The sequence below is a fragment of the Chlorocebus sabaeus genome, chromosome 9 (assembly GCF_047675955.1).
Source record: "Chlorocebus sabaeus isolate Y175 chromosome 9, mChlSab1.0.hap1, whole genome shotgun sequence".
Lineage (NCBI taxonomy): Eukaryota > Metazoa > Chordata > Mammalia > Primates > Cercopithecidae > Chlorocebus > Chlorocebus sabaeus.
The window spans coordinates 116,862,205-116,883,829 of NC_132912.1; the positions used below are offsets into that span (position 1 = coordinate 116,862,205).

The 21,625-nt window shown below is 38.8% G+C and overlaps 1 protein-coding gene across 2 annotated transcripts in view; it reads right to left on the reverse strand.

The window, feature by feature from the left end:
* The window catches only part of CCDC186 (coiled-coil domain containing 186), a 54,245-nt gene extending 33,024 nt beyond the window's left edge, over positions 1-21,221 (reverse strand). Inside the window, exons 1-4 of one of the 2 annotated variants that reach the window (XM_007964130.3) lie at positions 21,006-21,221; positions 20,127-20,251; positions 9,602-10,294; positions 4,544-4,670 (exon numbers count right to left, since the gene is read on the reverse strand). In XM_007964130.3, coding sequence (XP_007962321.3) covers positions 4,544-4,670; positions 9,602-10,233 — 759 coding nt within the window. In that variant the 5' untranslated portion in view covers positions 10,234-10,294; positions 20,127-20,251; positions 21,006-21,221. The remainder of the gene's footprint in view (positions 1-4,543; positions 4,671-9,601; positions 10,295-20,126; positions 20,252-21,005) is intronic. The other variant, XM_007964129.3, reaches the window with a different exon arrangement.
* Between the last annotated feature and the right edge of the window lie 404 nt (positions 21,222-21,625).

The window sequence follows — 21,625 nt, forward strand, 5'->3', positions numbered from 1 at the left end:
TGGAATCTAATACATCTACACAACACTCCACCCAGGAACAGCAGTGTATACACTTTCAAGTGCACATGGAATATTCTCCATGACAGAGGATACGCTAGGTTACAAACAAACTTCCATAAATTTAAATGATTAAAATCATATGGAGTATGTTCTCCTATCATAATGAAATAAAATGAGACCTCAGTAACAGAAAGAAATTTGGGAAATTCACAAATTTGTGAAAATTAAACCACATACTCCCTAAATAAACACAGAAGAAACTGCAAGGGAAATTAGGAAGTACTAGATGACTAATGAAAATGAAAACATAATATACCACAACTTAGGAGACACATCTAAATGAGTGCTTAGAGGAAAACTTATAACTATAAATACCTATATTAAAAAAGAAGAAAGGGGGCCAGGTGCAGTGGCTCATGCCTATAATCTCAGCACTTTGGTAGGCAGAGACAGGAGGATCACCTGAGGTCGAGAGTTCGAGACCAGCCTGGCCAACATTGTGAAACCCCATCTCTACCAAAAATACAAAAATTAGTTGGGTGTGGTGGTGGGCGCCTGTAATCCCAGCTACTCGGGACGCTGAGGCAAGACAATCACTTGAACCCAGGGCCAAAGTTGCAGTGAGCTGAGATCGCGCCACTGCCCTCCAGTCTGGGTGACAAGAGTAAAATGCTGTTTCAAAAAAAAAAAAAAAGAAGAAAGGATATCAAACTAATAACCTAAACTTCCATCTTAAGACACTGGAAAAAGAGTAAACTAAACCGAATACCAAGAGGAGGAAGAAAGTAATAAAAACTAAAACGGAAATTGATGAAATGAAGAATAGAAAAACAGAGACAAGCCCAGGTGAAGTGGCTCATGCTTGTAATCTCAGCACTTTGGGAGGCTGAGGCAGTGGATCGCTTGAGCTCACGAGTTCAAGACCAGCCTGGGCAATACAGTGAAAACCCGTCTCCACAAAAAAATACAAAAATTAACTGGATGTGGTAGTGCATGCCTGTAGCAGCAGCTACTCAGGAGGCTGAGGTGGGAGGATCACTTGAGCCTTATAGGTAGAGGCTGCAGTGAACCAAGATCGTAACACCACACTCCACCCTGGGTGACAGCGCCAGACTCTGTCTCCAAAAAAAAAAAAAAAAAAAAGAAAAAAGAAAAGAAAGAAAAAGAAAAGAAAAGAAAAAGAAAAACGGAGACAACAAACAAAACCAAAAATTAGTTCTCTGAAAAGATGAAAATTGACAAACCTTTAGTTGGAATGACTGAGGAAAAAAGAAAGATGACTGAAATTACTAGAATCAAAATGAAGGAGGGACATTACTACTGATCTTATAGAAATAAAAAGAATTGAATGAATAAATACTATGAACAATTTAACTTAGAGATGAAATGAACAATTCCTAGAAGACACAAACTACCAAAACTGACTCAAGAAGAAATAGAAGATCTGAACAGACCTATAACAAGTAGAGATTGAATCAGAATAACAAAAAAGAACAACGAAAACCTACCCACAAAGAACAATTCAGGCCCAGGTGGCTACACAGGTAAAATTCTTTAAAACAATTAAAGAAGAATTAATGCCAATTCTTCACAAATTTTTGCTCTTCCCCCAAAAAGGAACACTTCCCAACTTATTCTATTCATTCCTAGGTATACACCTGAGAGAAATGAAAGCATATGTACACATAAAAACTAGTACATCAATGTTCAGAGGCATTATTCATAATAGTCAAATGGCAGAAACAACCCAAATGTCCATCAACTGATGAAGGGGTAAACATTAAAACATCAAATATCTATATAATGAACTACTATTCAATCATTAAAAAGAATGAAGTACTGATACATGCTACAACTTGAATGAAACCTTAAAAACACTATGTTAAATAAAACAAGCTAGATAAAAAGGGGTATTTATTATATAATTCCTTTTATATGAAACGTCCAGAATAGGGAAATACGTAGAGACCAAAAGATTACTTGTTCCCTAGGGCAAGGTTGAGGGAGTACTGTTGGAGGGAAACGAGAAGTGACTACTAATGTGTGCTGCATTTCTTTTTGGGGTGATGGCATGTTCTATAATTGTGGTGGTTGTACAAGTAAAAGTCACTGAATTGTACACTTAAAATAAGTGAACTGTGTGGAAGGTTAATTATATCTCAATAAACCTGTTGAAAGAGACCTAAATCTTACTTTATCATACACATATACTAATTTTCCTTATTACAAAATTATCTACAGCAACACTGAGCTATAGAAGTACAAGCCACGTGTGGAATTTAAACTTTCTAGTAGTCACACTTTAAAAAGTAAAATTCTTTTTACTGCTGAGTGCAGTGGCTCATGCCTGTAATCCCAGCACTTTGGGAGGCCAAGATGGGCAGATCGCCTGAGGTCAGGAGTTCAAGACTGGCCTGGCTAACATGGTGAAACCCTGTCTCTACTAAAAATACAAAAATTAGCCAGGCGTAGTGGCAGGTGCCTGTAATCCCAGCTACTCAGGAGGCTGAGGCAGGAGAATCGCTTGAACCTGGGAGATGGAGGTTGCAGTGAGCCAAGATCGCGCCATTGCACCCCAACCTGGGCAACAAGAGCGAAATCCCATCTCTAAAATAAAATAAAAAATAAAAAAAAGAAACAGGTGAAATAGTTTATTAAACCCAATATATCCAAAATATTATCATTCCAAAATTATCAATCCACGTGAAAAAAATGAGCTGTTTTATTTTTATACTAACTCTTCTAAGTTACACGTGTATTTTACACTTACAGCACTTCTCAATTTAGACTAGCTACCTTTGAAGTGCTCAATAGCTATATGCAGCTGGTGGATGCCATATTAGATAGTGCAGATCTAGAGATAAAATTAAGGAAGAAAAGCCTGTTATACTGATTTTCTATTTAGAAGTATAAAGTTATTGAAATGCTAGCAAAAGAAAGGTGAATCCAATTTTCTCTGAAAAACAAACAAACAAACAAAAAAAACAAAAAACCACTAATAAGCTCGTGAAAGGAAGGGCTCTGGTTCCATTCTACCTGTTCAGTCTGAAGTTTCTGGTCATTGAGTGACCTGACTACCAAAATATGGATTCAGCCTGTTATTAAGGCTCCCTCACACTTTACCATTCTAACTTTGGTTTATATGTGGGGACCCTAGAGCACATCAAAATCAGGATTAAATATATACAATTTTACAAATACAGTCACCTTCCAATCACACATCAAGTGAAAACTTGTTTTACCAATTGTTTACTGTTATTTTCGTTATATAACTTTCTGTGAAAGATGAGACAAAATAAAATACTTTTAAGGCTAGAATGCTTCTAACCCTTTTCACAGAAGAAAAAGCACCTCAAAAATAAAGAGCAGCTCAGCTTTGCTATTAGTCTGAATATTCACTTTGTTGATTCATGCATCAGAGGAGTTCATTTAAAAACTAGAAAGAGGCGGGGGCAGTGGCTCATGCCTGTAATCCCAGTACTTTGGGAGGCCAGGCTAAGGCAAGTGGATCACTTGAGGTCAGGAGTTCAAGACCAGCCTGGCCAACATGGTGAAATCCTGTCTCTAATAAAAATACAAAAACTGGCTGGGTGTGGTTGGTGGCCGTCTATAATCCCAGGTACTTGGGAGGCTGAGGCAAAAGAATCACTTGAATCCAGGAGTCAAAGATTGCAGTGAGCCAAAATTGTGCCATTGCATTCCACCCTGGGTGATGAGAGCAAAACTCTGTCTCAAAGAAAAATAAAAAGTAAAAAAAAAAAAAAAAGAAAGAAAGAAAAGGACAGGCTAGGAAAGCCAGTAAGCCAGATGCAATCTAGCCTTCATAACATAGTTTTTAAAAATACTGAGAATGGAACCACACCAAAATATAAACTTAAAACATCCTAATATCAGACATAAACTTTTATATTTCGATTGCTTCTCCCTGTTGGCAAAAACAGTCTAGTTGACTGTCAACTCAAATCGTCTTTTTGCTTATTTTGAACATAACAGAATGTGTTCTACTATATGTAGTACAGCAGTCATACATATAAGAATAAACTTACATAAAAGGAAATACATCAGGCTATGAGTCCTACTTTGTAAAAGAGAATGGTTTAAATGCCACACAATTCTCTGCATTTAGAATATGATTTACCTTATAGAACTTCAACTTATACGAAAGTTTTTTTTTTTTTTTTTTGAGATAAGATCTCACTCTGTCACCCAGGCTGGAGTACAGTGGCACAATCTCAGCTCACTGTAGCTTCAATCTCCCAGACTCAAGTGGTCCATCCACCTCAGCCTCCTGAATAGCTGAGATTACAGACGCATGCCACCAGATGCAGCTAATTTTCTGGGGTTTTTTTTTTTTTTTTTTTTTTTGTAGACAGGGTTTCACCATGTTGCCCAGGCTGGTCTCAAACTCCTGGGCTCAAGTAATCCACCCACCTTGGCCTCCCAAAGTGCTAGGATTACAGGCGAGAGCTGCCACAACCAGTTGCCATGAATGTATTTATTTTATTAATTGAAGTATGGTCTTTGAAGATTTTTTCTTTTTTACCTGTTTAATTGTGTTCATATGCTGCTTCTCTGTTTCTGTTCTTTTTTTTAGTTCTTCTCTTAAATTGTCTTTTTCTGAACAAATGTCTACGAAGAGCTCCTGATGCTTCTTATTTTCTTTAATTAACCTAAATATAAAAAGGGCAGTATATGTAAAACATAATTTAAAATGGAGATAAACTAATATGTGGAATATAATTTGTTTACAGATTAGGGTATAGATATCTATAATTATTCATTATAATGTTAATAAATTAACATTCCTAAATAATCATTTTATAGTGAAACATAATACTATGCAAAAGATTCTCTGGCTAATTAGGCTATTAACTTTTCCCTAGAAATATGAATATTTCAAATCAAAACATAATCAGATGAATGAAAAGCACGCTCTTCCAAATGTATACCTTCGGGTATCTCAATTATGCACCAATCCTGTCAGCATTGACACTCTGCAAATAAGTGGTTCTCAACGACGGGCAATTTTGCCTTTCCAGGCAAATCTGTCTGAAGACATTTTTGGTTTTCATAACAGGGGTAGGGGCTGCTACTGGCATCTAGTGGATGGAGGCCAGGGAAGCTGCTAAAAACATCCTACAATGCACAAGACAACTCCAACAACAAAGAATCTGGCCCCAAAGGGCAATACTGCTAAAGCTGAAAAGTCTTGCTTTAGATTTTAACTATTTTAATGATATTCTAATAGTTATAATGTACAGTCAACATAAAACAGCAAAATAAAATCTAGGCAGAAATATCATCTTGAATTCCCTTAGAAAAATAGAAATAAAATCTCAAAAACTGCCTGCAAAGCGCTAATATAAGATACCTAAGAAAGTTAACAGCAAGTACTCAAGGCCTTAGCTGTAACCTGACACTTATTGCACATTTGCTATTGGTTAAATTTAGTTTTTTTAGTTTAAAAAAGTGTATTATTTCATTTAGTATTCAAAATAAGTCTATGAAATTATTACTATCACTTCTGTTTTACAAATTAAAAAAAAAAAACTAATTAGGCATGATGGCTCATGCCACGAGTCCCAGGAGAGGCACTTGATTCCAGGAGTTCCAGGCTGCAGTGAGCTCCACTGCACTCCTGCCTGGGCAACAGAATAAGACCCTTGTCTCTAAACATAAAATATTAATAGCAAAACAAAACTGAAGCCTAAGACTTATTCCAGGTCACACAGCTATTAAGCAGTTGAACTCTGAATTTTGTTTTGGATCCAGGTATGGTACCAAAGCCCCAGGCCTTTCCACCTTCCACTTCGAAGATCACTCATTAACTCAACAAGTACTTACTCGGCATCTATTTTATGTGGGAAATATGTCAGCAAACAGCCCCTGCCCTGGCGGAACTTACATTCATTCTAGGGGATAAAATAAAAATAGACCTTAGATATATAACAAAAATGTCAGCTGGTGATTGAGTCCTATTAAGAAAAATAAAGGAGAGCGAAAAGCCAGAGAGTGACTTGAGCTGCTATTTTAGATAAGTAGTCCAGACAGGCTTCTCTGAAAAGGTGACAGTTGAGCCTAGGAATACAGTGAGGAAACAATCATACAAATGTTTGGAAAAAAGGCAAATACATGCATGCTTATTCAAGCCTTTTATGACATAGTGGTTTAACTTAGATCATTTATGTGAGGCATACTCAATGTGCTACAGAAAACTGCTTGAGATACAAGAGTCCTGGCTATAGTTCACAAGCGAACAATAAAGGCAGGGGGAAGTGAAGAGCAGTAAACACTCAATTTGTTACTTGTGTGCCAAATGCATATTCTATATACAAACAACTGTTCTTAATTAAGAATTTTGATCCCAGCACTTTGGGAGGCCGAGGCGGGCAGATCACAAGGTCAAGAGATCGAGACCACCCTGGCAAACATGGTGAAACCCCGTCTCCACTAAAAATACAAAAATAAGCTGGGTATGGTAGCATGTGCCTGTAGTCCCAGCTACTCGGGAGGCTGAGGCAGGAGAATCGCTTGAACCTGGGAAGCGGAGGTTGCAGTGAGCCGAGATCCGCCACTGCACTCCAGCTTGGCAACAGAGCGAGACTCCGTCTGAAAGGAAAAGAAAAAGAATTTTGGGCTGGTCACAGTGGTGCATGCCTATAATCCAGGCACTCTGGGAGGCCAGTGTGGGTGGATCGCCTGAGCTCTGGAGCTCCAGACTAGCCTGGGCGACATCATGAAACCCCATCTCTACAACAAAAAAAAAACAACACAAAAGTATTAGCTGAGCATAGTGACGCACACCTGTAGTCCCAGCTACTTGGGATGCTGAGGTGGGAGGACAAATTGAGCACAGGAGGTCGAGGCTGCAGTGAGCTGAGATCACACCCACTACACTCCAGCTTGGGGGAGAGAGAAAGACCCTATCTCAAAAAAAAAAAAAAAAAAAAAAAGAAGAATTTTGGGCCAGGCGCGGGGGCTCACACCTGTAATCCCGGAACTTTGGGAGGCTGAGGTGGGTAGATCACTAGAGGTCAGGAGTTTGAGACCAGCCTGGCCAACATGGTGAAACCCTGTCTCTACTAAAAATACAAAAATTAGCTGAGTGTAGTGGTAGGCACCTGTAGTCCCAGCTACTTGGGAGCCTGAGGTAGGAGAATTGCTTGAATCCAGGAGGCAGAGGTTGCAGTGAGCTGCAGTCGCGCCACTGTACTCCAGCCTGTATGACAGAGCGCAACTCCACCTCGAAAAAAAAAAAAAAAAAAAAGAATTTGGTTGGAACCTTAGACAGTAATATTGATGTGTTCAAAAATCAAGGAACAGAAATAAAGAGAAGAATGGTGCTTGCGAGGGCACAGGGGGTGAGGGAAAAGGGTAGATGTTGGTCAAAGCCTACAGACTTTTCAGTTATAAAATGAGTAAGTCCTGGGGATCTAATATACACCATGGTGATAACAGTTAATAACATCATATTGTACACTTGAAATTTGTTTAGACAGTAGATCTTAAATGTTCTCACTACACACACAAAGGTAACTGTGATGTGAGAGATGTGTTAACTAACTTGATTGTGGTAATCATTTCACAATGTATATCAAATCATCACATTGTTCTCTTTAAATATATACAATTTTATCAGTTATATTTCAATAAAGCTGGGGCAAAAATGGGGGAATAGATGTATACACAAAGATATCTGGAAATAGATGTACTCATGAAAATTTCAAAGAAAGTAAAAGGAAGTTTTCTTCATAGAAAATTAGATGAAGGAAAAAGTTAAGAAAAAAAATCCAGTTGTTTTAGAGCTAACCTGAATCACACAGCATTTTATCTGGAATTTAAAACATGTGTATAACCAGAGATTAACCTCGATTTAAAATAACACCTGACATTTGTGTAATGTCCTAATGTCCACAAACAATTCCATCAGGTAAGTACTGTCACTCTCAGGTGAAAAAATCTTTCACTCAAAGAGGCTGACTTGGCCAAGATAACAGAGTTGGCAAATGCCAATGGGTATCTTTCAAATACCAGACATCAGAATTATGATTCTTCTACTCATTCATTCTGCCACTGTTCTGACAGGATGAAGCAAAAAAGACAAACCAGTTTTCTACTCTATTTCTAGTATTTTCAGATACATTTAACAACTTGTAACTGGCTCATTTCTAATAACCGTATTTTAAAAAGCTCTAAAGTCCCATTAACAAAGCTTAGATTTTAACTTTGCATTTGTTAGCATGTGGCCTTGAACAAGTTACTTTTTATCTCTCTGTGCTTCAGGTAACTCACCTGTACAATGGGGATAATAATACATGTCACAGAGAGTTCTTGTGAAGAATCCATGAACTAATGTACGTAATATACCAGGCACATAATTATCAGCATATACATGTTTACCACTATTATTATTAAATGTAAAACATCTTATAATTTATAAGGTATATTTATAATTTATATATGAAAGTGGCAAGAGTCTAGATCTAAGCAAAGTGGGAAGAGGCATCAGAGATAATCTCAAGAGGAAGGTCTAAAAGAATAGGTACAGACTACAGGAAAATGAGAAAGTTACCCTATAAAATGCAAGAACAGCAGCAGTACTGATGGTTCAAGTACAAAAGTATATAGTTTATTCACATAATATAGTATTTCAGTAATGAATAGCAATAGCAGGGGGTAGTATTAAGAGGGGCCTTGGAGTACTTGCAAACCCAAGTTCACAGTAGCATTATTAACAACAGTCAAAAAGCAGAAGGAACCCAGATGTCCATTAATGGATGAATAAACAAAACGTGGTATATACATACAATGGAATATTATTCAGCTTTAAAAATAAATGAAATTCTGGCATGTTACAACACGGATAAATGAGGACATTAGGCTAAGTGAAATAAGCCAGTCATGAAATGACAAGTATATGATTTCACCTACATGAGGTATCATGAGTAGTCAAACTCAGCAACAGAAAGTAGAACGGTGGTTGCCAGGGGCTAAGGGCAAGTGGAAATAGTGTTGTTGCTTAACGAATACAGTGTTTCAGGTTTGCAAAGTGAAAAAGTTCTGCAGACTGGTTGTCCAACAGTGTGAGTATATAACAACACTACTGAAATGTACACATAAAAATGGTTAGGATGGTAAATTTTAAACTATCATGAAAACAGAACTTCACAAATCCAAAAGAAGTCTAAAAATATATTATTATTTACTGAATGACCATTATTCTGTTCTCTAAATTTTAATTTTTTAAACCAATGAATTTAGAATGGAGATTTTAAGTTTTGGAATTTTATGACTTGTCATTTCCTTTTGAGTTTCTCTTAGTTCTGACAATATTATACTTCTTCATTCTTTCAAAAGTGAATTTGAGTTGTCTATAAAAATTTCTAGTACGTTAATACATTTACGCTATTTAACATATTAGATATTTGAAAAACTCGACATTTGCTCACACATTCAGTAACTATACATTTATTGCTCAACTACTATGTGCATGATTCTAATGTGGAAGTCAAAATGGACAAAATGATATTTTCCTTTAAAGAATTCTATCTCGAATCCCTGTGGGGGGAAAAAAAATAAGCTAAAGGTATAAAAAACTTACTTTTTTATGATATGTTCCTGCTGCAAATATTTATCTTGCACACACTTTTCAAACAGAACTAATGCATGCTCTCCCTTATTCATTCCATTTGGTACTCGATGTTCTCCAAACTCCGTAGATAAGAGCTCAGATTCTATTTCTTCCAACAAATCCTCTGATGCTGAAACACTCTTTATTTTTGAAATAAATTTCTTGGTGCAGTCTGTATCATAGGGGCTTTCTGAATAAGTCTTTTCATTAGCTGATTCTGGAAATGTAGATGACCTTAATTCCACTAATATTTGTGTTACTTTCTGTTCTGTTTCATTTGTTTTTGAAATCTGTTTAGCAAAATTTCCACTAGGAAAATCAGCTGTTCGTTCAGAATTTTCTAGGCCTATGTCTGTTTTGGCACAAGAATCCTCACCTCCACCATGATCTGGAATATAATTTTCCTGGGCTTCAATTAGATTATTATGCTCATTAGGTTGACATAAAGTTTTATCAGTGTTTAATGACAATAGTTTGGACTCATTTTCTAATTTGCTGCTTTCATCGCCCGAAAACAAGTTGCATGAGTCTTCCTTTAATTCACGTGTTTTCCCAACATTTTTATCAGAGGAAGCAGAGGCTATGTGGTCTGTCTCTGACATGCTGACTGGCACCAATTCACTTTGTAATTCTTCAAATCTGCTCCTGATCTTCGTTTTACATCTAAGAAATTGAAACATCAAAATTAAAAACCACTTTAAATCAAAACTCCATACAAGCTTGAACACACACTGTGATGTGGAATAACTAACACCACAAATTTTATCACTAATAATTCCTTTAAAAGCCTTTCCTTGAGAAAAAAGAAAAACGACTAGGACAGCTAACCCAAGCTGGCTAGCTACAAGCAGTAAGGCCATTGCAAAGTCTGTCTTTCCTCCCTCAATTCAAACAACTTCATTAATTAATTTCAGTTGTAGTCTGCCATTCTCCAATCATCCCCATAAGATGTTAGGTAAGGAGTAACGCTAGCAACTAGAAGATGAGTGCCAAAGAATGCTGAGAATTCCTTCAGCTCTGTAAAGAAAAAAAGACTACCTCATAAATCTGTAAGAAAACACTGGAGAAATAATACAACAATAAAAGCACTAGAAGAGAAATCACAAACCAAGATAACAAAACAACGCACATTAAAGAAGATAAAAATTTACTAAGAAGGACACCTAAATAATAAGACACAACTATCTATAGCCCAGAGATCTAGATTTGAGCTATAATGAAGTCAGGGTATAAAGAATCCCTGGTAGAAATTAGTTTTCCATCCAGGCAGGAATTCACAAAGTACCACGGTGATTTTCAAACATTCTCATCAGGAAAAAATCAACGTTCAGTACAAATAAAATGGAGCCCATATGCACTGCCTAGGTCAATAAAAACAACTTTAAAAATTAATTTGACAAAGTTAGAATATATATATACACACACACATATATATACATATATACACATACACACACACATATATATATTTTTTAGGGGGGACAGAGTCTCACTATTGTTGCCCGGGCTGGAGTGCAATGGTGAGATCTTGGCTCGCTGCAACCTCTGCCTCCCAGGTTCCAGCAATTCTCCTGCCTCAGCCTCCTGAGTAGCTGAGACTACAGGGGCCCACCACTACACCTGGCTAATTTTTTGTAGTTTTAGTAAGAGAGGTCTCAAACTCCTGATCTCAGGTGATCCACCTGCCTTGGCCTCCCAAAGTGCTAGGAATACAGGGGTAAGCCACCACATCCAGCCTAGAATATATTTTTATATTGTGTATGGAGGTTACTGTTCTAGCCATTTTATGAAAATTAGTCATCTTCAAATATTATCCTACAACATATAATTATAAAATATTTCCACAATCTTGATAAAAAAAAATTGTTGACTTCTTTCGTCAGGTATCAACAAAGCATGTACAAGGTCATGAGTTACTGAAACCAAGTGAGGTTAGATTAAAAAGTGGGCAGATCATAGTTTTGACAGAAGTAAGAGAGCAATAATTCCAGATGAGAGATATACTAATGGAAAATACCTCTAGTTTATACATGAGATATAAACTAATGGAAAACTAATGGAGAGATATACTAAATTTTTAAGTAACAAAACGTGCATGGTTACATCAGGCTGGGATAAAGGTGGTTATCAGAGGATGATGAAAAGAGAGACAGAAGACTGGTCAGGTAGACTCCATAGAAGACTAAGCAGGAGTGAATTCTGTTAAGAATAAATCATGGTAAATCAGAATAGACTTGTATACTTAATTATAGTGCAGAGTCTCTAGCACATAGTGGGTTCTCATATATTTGTTCAATTAAAGCTTGTAAGCACAGAAATGGCAACACTAGTATTTGAGAAACATCATTCTAGGAATCTCAAAAATGGGAGGAATAAGTGGAAGAAAGGAAAAGCAGACCAGCTTGTTAAATATGCTAATTTCTAGACTGCCCTCTGGGACATCAATTAATATAGCCATTGGCCTAAATACTCTACCTCTCTGTATAAATATGTTTCCAATCAATCAAATTATCATTATCTTGCTGCAGGTATTTTATAACCAAGCCAAAGCACACACTAGTATTAAAGGTTTGGTTTAGACAATACAAAGAAAGGGAGTAAATAAAAGACCTTGTAAGTACTCTGTATTCCAAAATCTAGGACAAAATAAAATAATTCTCAGAGGCACTGCCACTTACATTACCTCACCCAAAGTAACTCACTTTAAGACATAATTTGTGGGCTGGGTGTAGTGGCTCACACCTGTAATCCCAGCACTTTGGGAGGCCAAGGCGGGCAGATCACGAGGTTAGGAGTTCAAGACCAGCCTGGCCAAGATGGTGAAACTCCCCTGTCTCTACTAAAAATACAAAAATTAGCTGGTTGTGGTGGCAGCCGCCTGTAATCCTAGCTACTCACAGGGCTGAGGCAGAGAACTGCTTGAACCCGGAAGGCAGAAGTTGTGGTGAGCCAAGATTGCGCCACTGCACTCCAGCCTGGGAGACACAGCAAGACTCTGTCTCAAAAAAACAAAAAACAAAAACAAAAAACAATTAGCCAGGCATGACAGTGGGTGCCTGTAATCCCAGCTACTCAGGAGGCTGAGGCAGAAGAATTGCTTGAACCCAGGAGGCGGAGGGTGTAGTGGGCCGAGATCACACCATTGCACTCCAGCCTGGGCAACAGAGTGAGACACTTTGTCTCAAAAACAATAAAAAAATAAAAAAATAATAAGGAGAAGGAGCAGTCTTTGAGTCAAATTACACCACCTCATGCCAAGCAGCTGGGAACAGCTTCAACTCTTCTTCAGAGAAAACAATGAGTTTGTGACTTCATTTCTTTTATTTTAATGGCTAGAACCTGTCTTAATTTCTGGAATAAGTTTTTCGTAGTAACCAAAAGTGGCGTAATAGTTACATTAGACTAAGGGATTCTTAAAAGGACTGCACTTCAGAAGAAAGTACAGAGGTTAGGAGTGTTTTACACTGTATGACTGGAGACCTAGTAAGGAAAAAATAAAACCATTTCATGTTCATACCCCAGATTTAAGATTCCTCAGTAAACCAGTTGTACTACTTTTCCATTCTTATCTCTCAACACATTCCTGAAATCCTGGCACTTCACTATACTTCACTAGCCCAACCAGTCTAACTCAAAGATTCCCCCAATTTGCATATTAACATTTCAATGGCTTTGTTCTCAACTAGAATGTTCTTCCCTTAGGTCTATCTAAAGCCTATGTTTAAAGGACCAATTCTAATGTCACATCTTCCTCCAAATTTTCTCTCATCAGAAGTACAAAAATAGTCTCTCAGGGTAAATTAAAAAACACTGCATTTATACTCATCAAGCACACAGAGCCTTTCTTGTGACCTTTTTGACGAGGCAGCTTTAGCCTTTTAAATGATCTTTGTACCTGCAGGAAGATGGAACCTCACTCTGAACTGAATCAAACTCTTAAGTCTCATGCAATATAAGAGTAATAATATACCTAACAAACATGTTCTCTACAACATTTACACGCATTTTTGCAAATGCTCTTCAGTGGTTATAAAAATGAGGGTGGGGTCAACCGGGTTTACACAGTGATCTAGGGAGCAAACAGCATTCAGTGGATGGAAAACAGGTTGTAAGATGACAATGTGCAAGACAGTATAGAACAACAAAAATGTGTCATCCTGCTGGATATTCATCTAGATTTAAAAAGCTGTTTATTTGGTTACCTAAGCTTAGAATCTGTTTTATATATCCTTCTCCTGTAAATTAAGGAAGACTCAGATTAACCTCAAAAGGCAAGTACTTTATGTAACCTCTCTCAGCAATATGCTCATGACCTTTAGAAAATCATGTAAATTGGCATGTGATAACTACTTAGCTTGCAAGCTGTTGTGTTTTATTTTATTTTATTTTTTTATTTTTGTAAAGACGGAGCCTCACTCTGTTGCCAGGCTGAGTGCAGTGGCACAATCTCGGCTCACTGCAACCTCAGACTCCCTGGTTCAAGTCATTCTCCTGCCTCAGCCTCCCAAGTAGCTGAGATTACAGGCACAAGCCACCATGCCCAGGTAATTTTTGTATTTTTAGTAAGATGGGGGTTTCACCATGTAGGCCAGGATGGTCTGTCTCTGGACCTCGTTATCCGCCCACCTCGGCCTTCCAAAGTGCTGGGATTACAGGCGTGAGCCACTGCACCTGGCCGCTTGCACACCTTCTGATGATGCTCAAATGAATACTGTTTGGCAGCCAAAGGAAAAGGAGGGGGTTATACATGCAACAAAGCCATCACCATAAATAGCTGCACAAGAGTGGCAGCAGATCAGGGGAAAAAGCGATGAACTTGATTATGTCCACAATTAACCAGAAGAAAAACAGTTGGCTGAGTCTTCATGTAGGCCTCCAGTTGACAATACTGATGAAGGCCAATTTGGTTGCTATTCAAGTTTTTTGGGGGGAGAGGGGTATGGGGTAAAAGGGGAGCCGTCATCGAGGCTACTTAGAATGGCAGGTAGTAGACTAAAGGGGAAGAATGTAAAACAAGACATTCATTTGTAAGATTATTTTAAAAAGTGCTGGTACATCGGGGGTGCAGTGTGTAATCCCAACACCTTGGAAGGCTGATGTGGAAGGACTGATTGAGATCAGGAGTTTGAGACCAGCCTGGGCAACATAACAAGACCTCATCTCTACAAAAAAAAAAAAAAATTGTTAAAGTTAGCTGGGCATGGTGGCATGTACCTGTACTCCCAGCTACTCAGAAAGCTGAGGTGGGAGGATCACTTGAGTCCAGGAGTTCAAAGCTGCAATGAGCTATGATGGCACCACTGCACTCCAGCCTGAACAAGAGTGAGACTAGGTCTCTAAAAAAAAGAAGTGCTTGTACAAAGCAAATTTACACTCATATATATATATATATATATAGTAATTACAATTATAGATTACAATACCTTTTAGCAACTCTTACTCATTAGGAGAAACTGTATTTAATACAGTACAGTCACAAAATTTCTTTTAACTCAAGTACTTTTTCTCCCCTAGAGTTGTTTCTGTTTCTGACACAGTACTACAGGACCAATTCACACTTCAAAATCATTTCAGTGGGTGAGAACTGGTTTCGCTCTTACTGGAGCTCATCAGCTGTAGGCAACTGGTCAAGAAACAACTTTTACTTGCCTTAAAGTCAACCATTACCCACCTTGGAACTTATTTTTTAATGAAAGAACTCACATTTCTACGAAATTATTTCCACACAAGAATCATACAAATGAAAACACTGTCTTTTGGTTCCATCTCCTGTTTTTCTAATTAGCAGTATAAACAACAAAAAATTTAGGTTTATTTGATAAACTGCAAATATTGCCCCTATATATAACATCACTATTGTAAAATCTAATATTGGTGTTCGAGGTATTTTTCAGACCCTGCATTTTGATGCACCAGCTGGTGCCTGCCACCTGGACCACTAAACTGGTTCAACTGGTCTTGTAACTTGGCACAAGAAGACAGCTTCAACCCCTTATGAGTCATCCCCGACCCAACCAATTAGCATTCCCCATTCCCTAGCCCCCTGCCCACCAAATTATCCTTAAAAAACTCTAGTCTCCTAATTTTCAGGGAGACTGATTTGAGTAATTAACTTCTTACTACTACTTGGCTGGCTCTGCATTTATTAAACCTTCTCTATTGCAATACTGCTATCTCAGTAAACTGCCTCTATCTGTGCAGTAGGCAAGAACCTGTGAGGTGATTACAAACTCACAGACACTCAGTAACAGGTTATCAAACAAACTAGTCTCATACGAAGGTACTAAGAAACACATTTCCAAACTAGATGTTCATTTTTACCAAATACATATTGAGCATCTATTAATATGTGCAGGCACTATTCTAAGTGTTGGGAACATGGCAGTGAATAAAACAGAAATCCTCATTTTATTCTTCGTTTTACTGACAATAAACACTAAAGTATTATGAATTCTACAGTATTTAATGTTACAGTATTTTAACTTTAAGGTTTGCCAGGGCTCCATCAGAAGCTAAGAAAGAAATGCATAAGTGTTTTAAGTCTATTAAGAGAAATCTGGCTTCATTCACATACTACAAATTTTTAAATTATAAACTGTAGTACCATTCTTTTTTTTGAGATGGAGTCTCACTCTGTCACCCAGGCTGGAGGGCCGTGGTGCCATCTTGGCTCACTGCAACCTCTGCCTCCTGGGTTCCAGCGATTCTCCCGCTCAGCCTCCCAAGTAGCTAGGATTACCAGGGTGTGCCACCACACCCAGTTAATTTTTGTATTTTTAGTAAAGATGGGGTTTCACCATGTTGGCCAGGCTCTCTTGAACTCCTGACCTCAAGTGATCCGCCGGCCTCAGTCTCCCAAAGTGCTGGGATTACAGGCATGAGCCACTGCGCCCAGCCCATACCATTCTTAAATAATACCAGCTGTATACTTCTCAAGTAATATCCATTAAGCAAACTGAACTTGAGACCACTCCTATTCTTCAATATAATGGCTTACTGTCCTTTGTAGGAAAAGTACCTACATCAAAAGAGCTTTAATGTATTCTCCAAAAACACCTTGAAAGCAGCATAAACAAAAGAATAACATCTTTCTGACTAGTTCTATCAAGATTTTGATATTGTAATTAATGTCAGAACTAAAATCAAATCAAAAAAGCATCCATACAGTTCAATGTAACCTGCTCACAACCCCCAAATAACTGATTTTTGATAAATAATGAACTTTAAAAGACAAACTTTCTGGATAAAGCTAGCTAGCTATTTACTTATTTATTTATGTTTAGAAATAGGGTCTCGTTCTGTCACTCAGGCTGGAATGCAGTGGCTCAATCATAGCTCACTGCAGCTTCAAACTTCTGGGCTCAAGCAATCATCCCACTTAAGCCTCCCAAGTAGATAAGACTACAGGTGCATGCCACCTTACCCAGTTAATATTTTTAACTTAGCTTTTTAAAAACAGAATAATAGGATGGAAAAGAACTTGTGTAAGAAACATGAAAATGTTGTTTCACGTGATGAAAATATCTGAAACTTAAGTTTCATACAAGGTGAATTTATGCAGATAAAATTCTGCTTTTAAAAGATAAAAACCGAGGGGGCTATTTGAAAAAAAACTGTAAGCTCTACAAAAAGAAGAAATGATTTTTAAAGTAATCACATCCTATTAAGCTTTGGGGTAAAATTTAACTTTTTATTTTATTATTAGAGATAGTCTTGCTCTGTCACCCAGGTTGGAGTGCAGTCAGAGGTAACTGCAGCCTCAAATTCCTGGGCTCAACTGATCCTCCCACCTCAGCCTCCTAAGAAGCTGGGACTACAGGTACATGCCGCCAAACCCAGCTAATTTTTAAAAATGTTTTGTAGAGATGGAGTCTTGCTATGTTGCCCAGGGTGATCTCAAACTACTGGCATCAAGCAATCTTTTCACCTTAACCCCCCAAAAGTGCTGGGATTACAGATGTGAGCCACGATGGTTGGCACAAATTTAACTGTAATATACAGAGTTTCCTTTAAGTGAAACATAGCACTAGAATAAGAAAGTTTCCTTTAGTTTACCAGTTTGAAAAGTTTGTTTTATGAGACCACGGTTATTTATCCCTGCGGGGGTATGTTTAGCTTTACACCCAAGGCGCAAGGCAAGAACTTTATGATATATGCATTATATCACACACAGACACACACAAAAAGATGTTTTAGAAAAAAGACTTGAGCAATAGAAGGGGGAAGACCCCCAAACTCCACCAACTCCCAAATAGTACCAAATCCTGTGATAGGATAACAGGACAAAGAGAAATTATGGTCCATCAAAATTCCATGAAAAAGAGGGTCGGTGGCTACATCATAGTTCACATTATCAAGTTACGCCATATGTGTCATATCAGCTCAGTAATTTTACATATCTCCTATAAATACTTTAAAATACTAAAGCAGAAAGTTATCAGAAATAATTGCCTACTAATATAGAAATCTAATTTGAAGACTGCACTCGCACTTCAATGAGTCGAAGAAAACACGAAAAGTACTATCAGCTAATTTTCTTCCAAATCTGAAAACGAATAAAGAAGGCAAAAAAAATCTGTTCCTTTTTCAAAAAGGAAGGCTCTCAAGCCTTCCTTTACAGGTGGCTCACATCTGTAATCCCAGCACTTTGGGTGGCCGAGATGGGAGGATCAAATGAGGCCAGGAATTAAGAGACCAGCCTGGGAAACACAGCAAGACTTGGTCTATAAAAAATAATAATATATATTTTTTAATTAAAAAGATTAGCATGATGGCCTGTGCCTGTTGTCCTAGATACTCAGGAGGCTAAGGCAAGAGGATTGCTTGAGCCCAGGTCAAGGCTACAGTGAATTATGACCGTACCACTATACTCCAGCCTGGGTGACAGATTGAGATCTTGTCTCAAAAAACTAAACAAAACAAAGGCTAACATCTTTTAAAAAATTTTTTTTCAAGTTATAAGCCTGTATTACATTAAAAAGTTTGGGTTAATGTTTAAATTTTGAAGCCACCTTTGGCCAGGGTTGGTTAATTTGGTGTGCTCTAGTTTATTAAAAACATGAAACGATAGTCTACTGTGGGATTATGTAGTTAAGTGTGGTAGACATTACACAGTCTACATAATCCTACAACTATCAGTTCATGTGTCTTAATGATAGACGAATGTTAATAATAAATAAACTCACAATCCAATCAAAACTATGCTGGGGCTGATTTCCACTTTGTCTACTGTCCCTTCATCTCAGTATTTGCCCTTTTTTTTTACTTTTTAGCCCAAATACATTTTTAAAATCTCAGTAGCTAAGAAAGTTCGAAGCAGTTTGAAACAATAAATTATCTATGCTTTCACTGCTGCCCCTAAAATGAATACTAAGTATAACATTTGCAATACTGTAAACTCAGTGATATGTTCATGAGAAACTGAAGAACCAACTTTAGTTATTTTAAGGTAGACATAAAAGAAAAACCTAAGTTTTACTAAAATAAAAAAAATTTTCAGAGTAAGGATTCTTACTTTAACACAAAACCGCTGCATGAATTTGAGAAACTAGTGCAGATTACTAGTCCTTCTTCAAAGGGAAAGATTATTTTCTAAATCTCCAAATAAAGCTGCTTTGTGCTTCAACCTACTGTCTCTTCCCTAGAGTCAGTATACTGCAACGCTTTTATCTTCACTCCATGATGTCAGCATAAAGCTGCAAATAGATGTTTCTAAACTGAACATACTAAGCAATCATCATCAGCTATGCTGTCACTGCATAGCATTAAAGAACAACTCTTTAGTTTATGGGTGAAAGAACTAAAAGGTCAGAGTGGTCACTGTGATACACACCAGTCAACCCTTTCCGTTAGCAATAAATAGGACTCAAGAGCCAATGACACACTATAGAATCTCCACTGTTTAAAGAAACCTTAAGTTTATATGCAGTTATTCTGAATTTAACAGGGCCTTTAAAAAAATAAACACAATCCATGCATTTCCAGGGAGAATCTTCAGTAATTATACGTTTGCCTAATATGCTGTAAAAAGAAGTTTTAATTCTTAATACTGAAAGATTCGTGATCTAATATCTTCACTGAATTAAAAATAACATGAAAAGACCAAAAATAAAACAGAAAAATGAACCTGGCCAATCACTACTGTTTTTTATTTGTGTAATGTTGGATAAAGAATTGAAGTTACACAGGGAACAGTGTACATTACACACAGAGAGAGTTCAGTTTCACTATCCATCTCTCTAGAACCTGAATCCTTCCCACCAGATGAACACTTAGGTAAACATTAAGGTGTAGTTGGTCGCTGGGAAAGCCACACCCACCTATTTAGCATACCTAAATAGCAGATTAATTTCTTCTGAATGACTACCACTCCACCTCCTGAAACTCTAATTTACTGCACACCTTAGAAGACAACACCCGGCCTATCGTTTTGGAAGAAACAAAAAGCTGGGCATCAAAGGAACATGACACACATGCAGAGAAAACGGCCAAGTACCTGGGACTGTACTGCGTATTTTTACTATATCCTCTCTTCTGATTCCCATAGGTAACAAGATTATCAAGTGAAAGAAGTAGGATTCTAATCCAGATGTTCTGACTCCAAATCCAGGACTTTTTCCTCTAAACAAAATCAAGATGGGAATATTAGCTGAAGTTGTTAAACTGTTAACAGCTAAGCAATAATCACACCTGCACTGTTTCCCAAGACTGCTACTTTAGGGACTCGGGGAAGGGTTTCTGTTTTGTTTTTACCATTTTTCACCACTGATGGAGTCATAAATTTGAAACCCCGTCCTTACCAATCAAGGTTTATGAAATGCCTTGATGTCCTTGAAAGACCACATAAAGAACAGTATCCACACTCCAAAGAATCATTTCTAAGGAACTTAGAATCACAGTAATGGAAGTGTTTGGAAGAGGGTAACAAGTCATCACAACAGTAAACATAGAACACCCACATATGGTCAACTCCAGACGAAAAGCGAAATCGGCGACTGAGTCTAGGAAAGATTCTCGAGCAGGTGGGGCTTGGCTGTAGTTCACACGCAGCCCAGGCAAAGGGTTCGAATTCAGACGCTCTCGAGGCACAGCCCCCACGACCCCCGCTGACCCCTCTTCGCCACCTCCAAGGTCCCGGAACCGAAGGAGGAAGGCAGGGAGAGGAAGGGGCTTGAAACTCGTTCCCCAGCCCTCCCCTTCCTCCACGCCCTCGAAGGAGCCCGGCAGGGAGGCGGTTCGACCTAGCCCTCGCCCTCGCCCCCGCCCCCGCCCCCGCCCCCGCCCTGGGACCTGAGAAAGGAGCGGAAGGCTGGCAGCCCCACGGCACCGCGACCGCGACTCCCCGGTCTGCCCCGAGCGCCCCTCAGACACTCACCCCACTTCTCCAAGCCTCAGGCCACACCCTAACGAGGCTGCTGGAGCTCTGGCTCAGGGGCCAACTTTTCCATAACGGGGTCCGACCAGTCAAGAGTGGGAGGAAAAGACCGCGGTGAGAAACACAGCCGACGCCTCACTCCCTCAGCCGCGTTTCCCTCAAGCCCCTGCGGAGCTGACACATCAACAAAGATGGCGGCGACGCTGAAGCCGGTCCGGTTACAGCTGAGGGGGCGGGGGCTCCCTGGAGGAACCAATCAACGCAGCGCGGGCGGGGTGACGCGGCCCACCTTGAGGTCCTGGGTAACCTGTCTGCAGTAGGCGGGGCCGGCGGAGCTCACCTCCCACCTCGCCGCCCGGGAGGCCCCGCCCCGCACTCTACCGGGCTGGGCACCCACGCCCCCGCGACCTGGAAAGCCGACTCTCCTGCCCCTTGGTCTTGTGCTTCCTCTTAAACGCTCCTCCCGAGCCACGCAGGTTGTTTCTTTCTGCAGGACATTCTTGTTGGCTATTACTCCTCCTCACCCTTTGGCCTGCATGAGTCAGGGACATAAAGCAATAAAAGAGAATTTGAAATTGGTGGCTTCCCGGCTCTGGTGCGTAAACCTTGCACCTTACGTG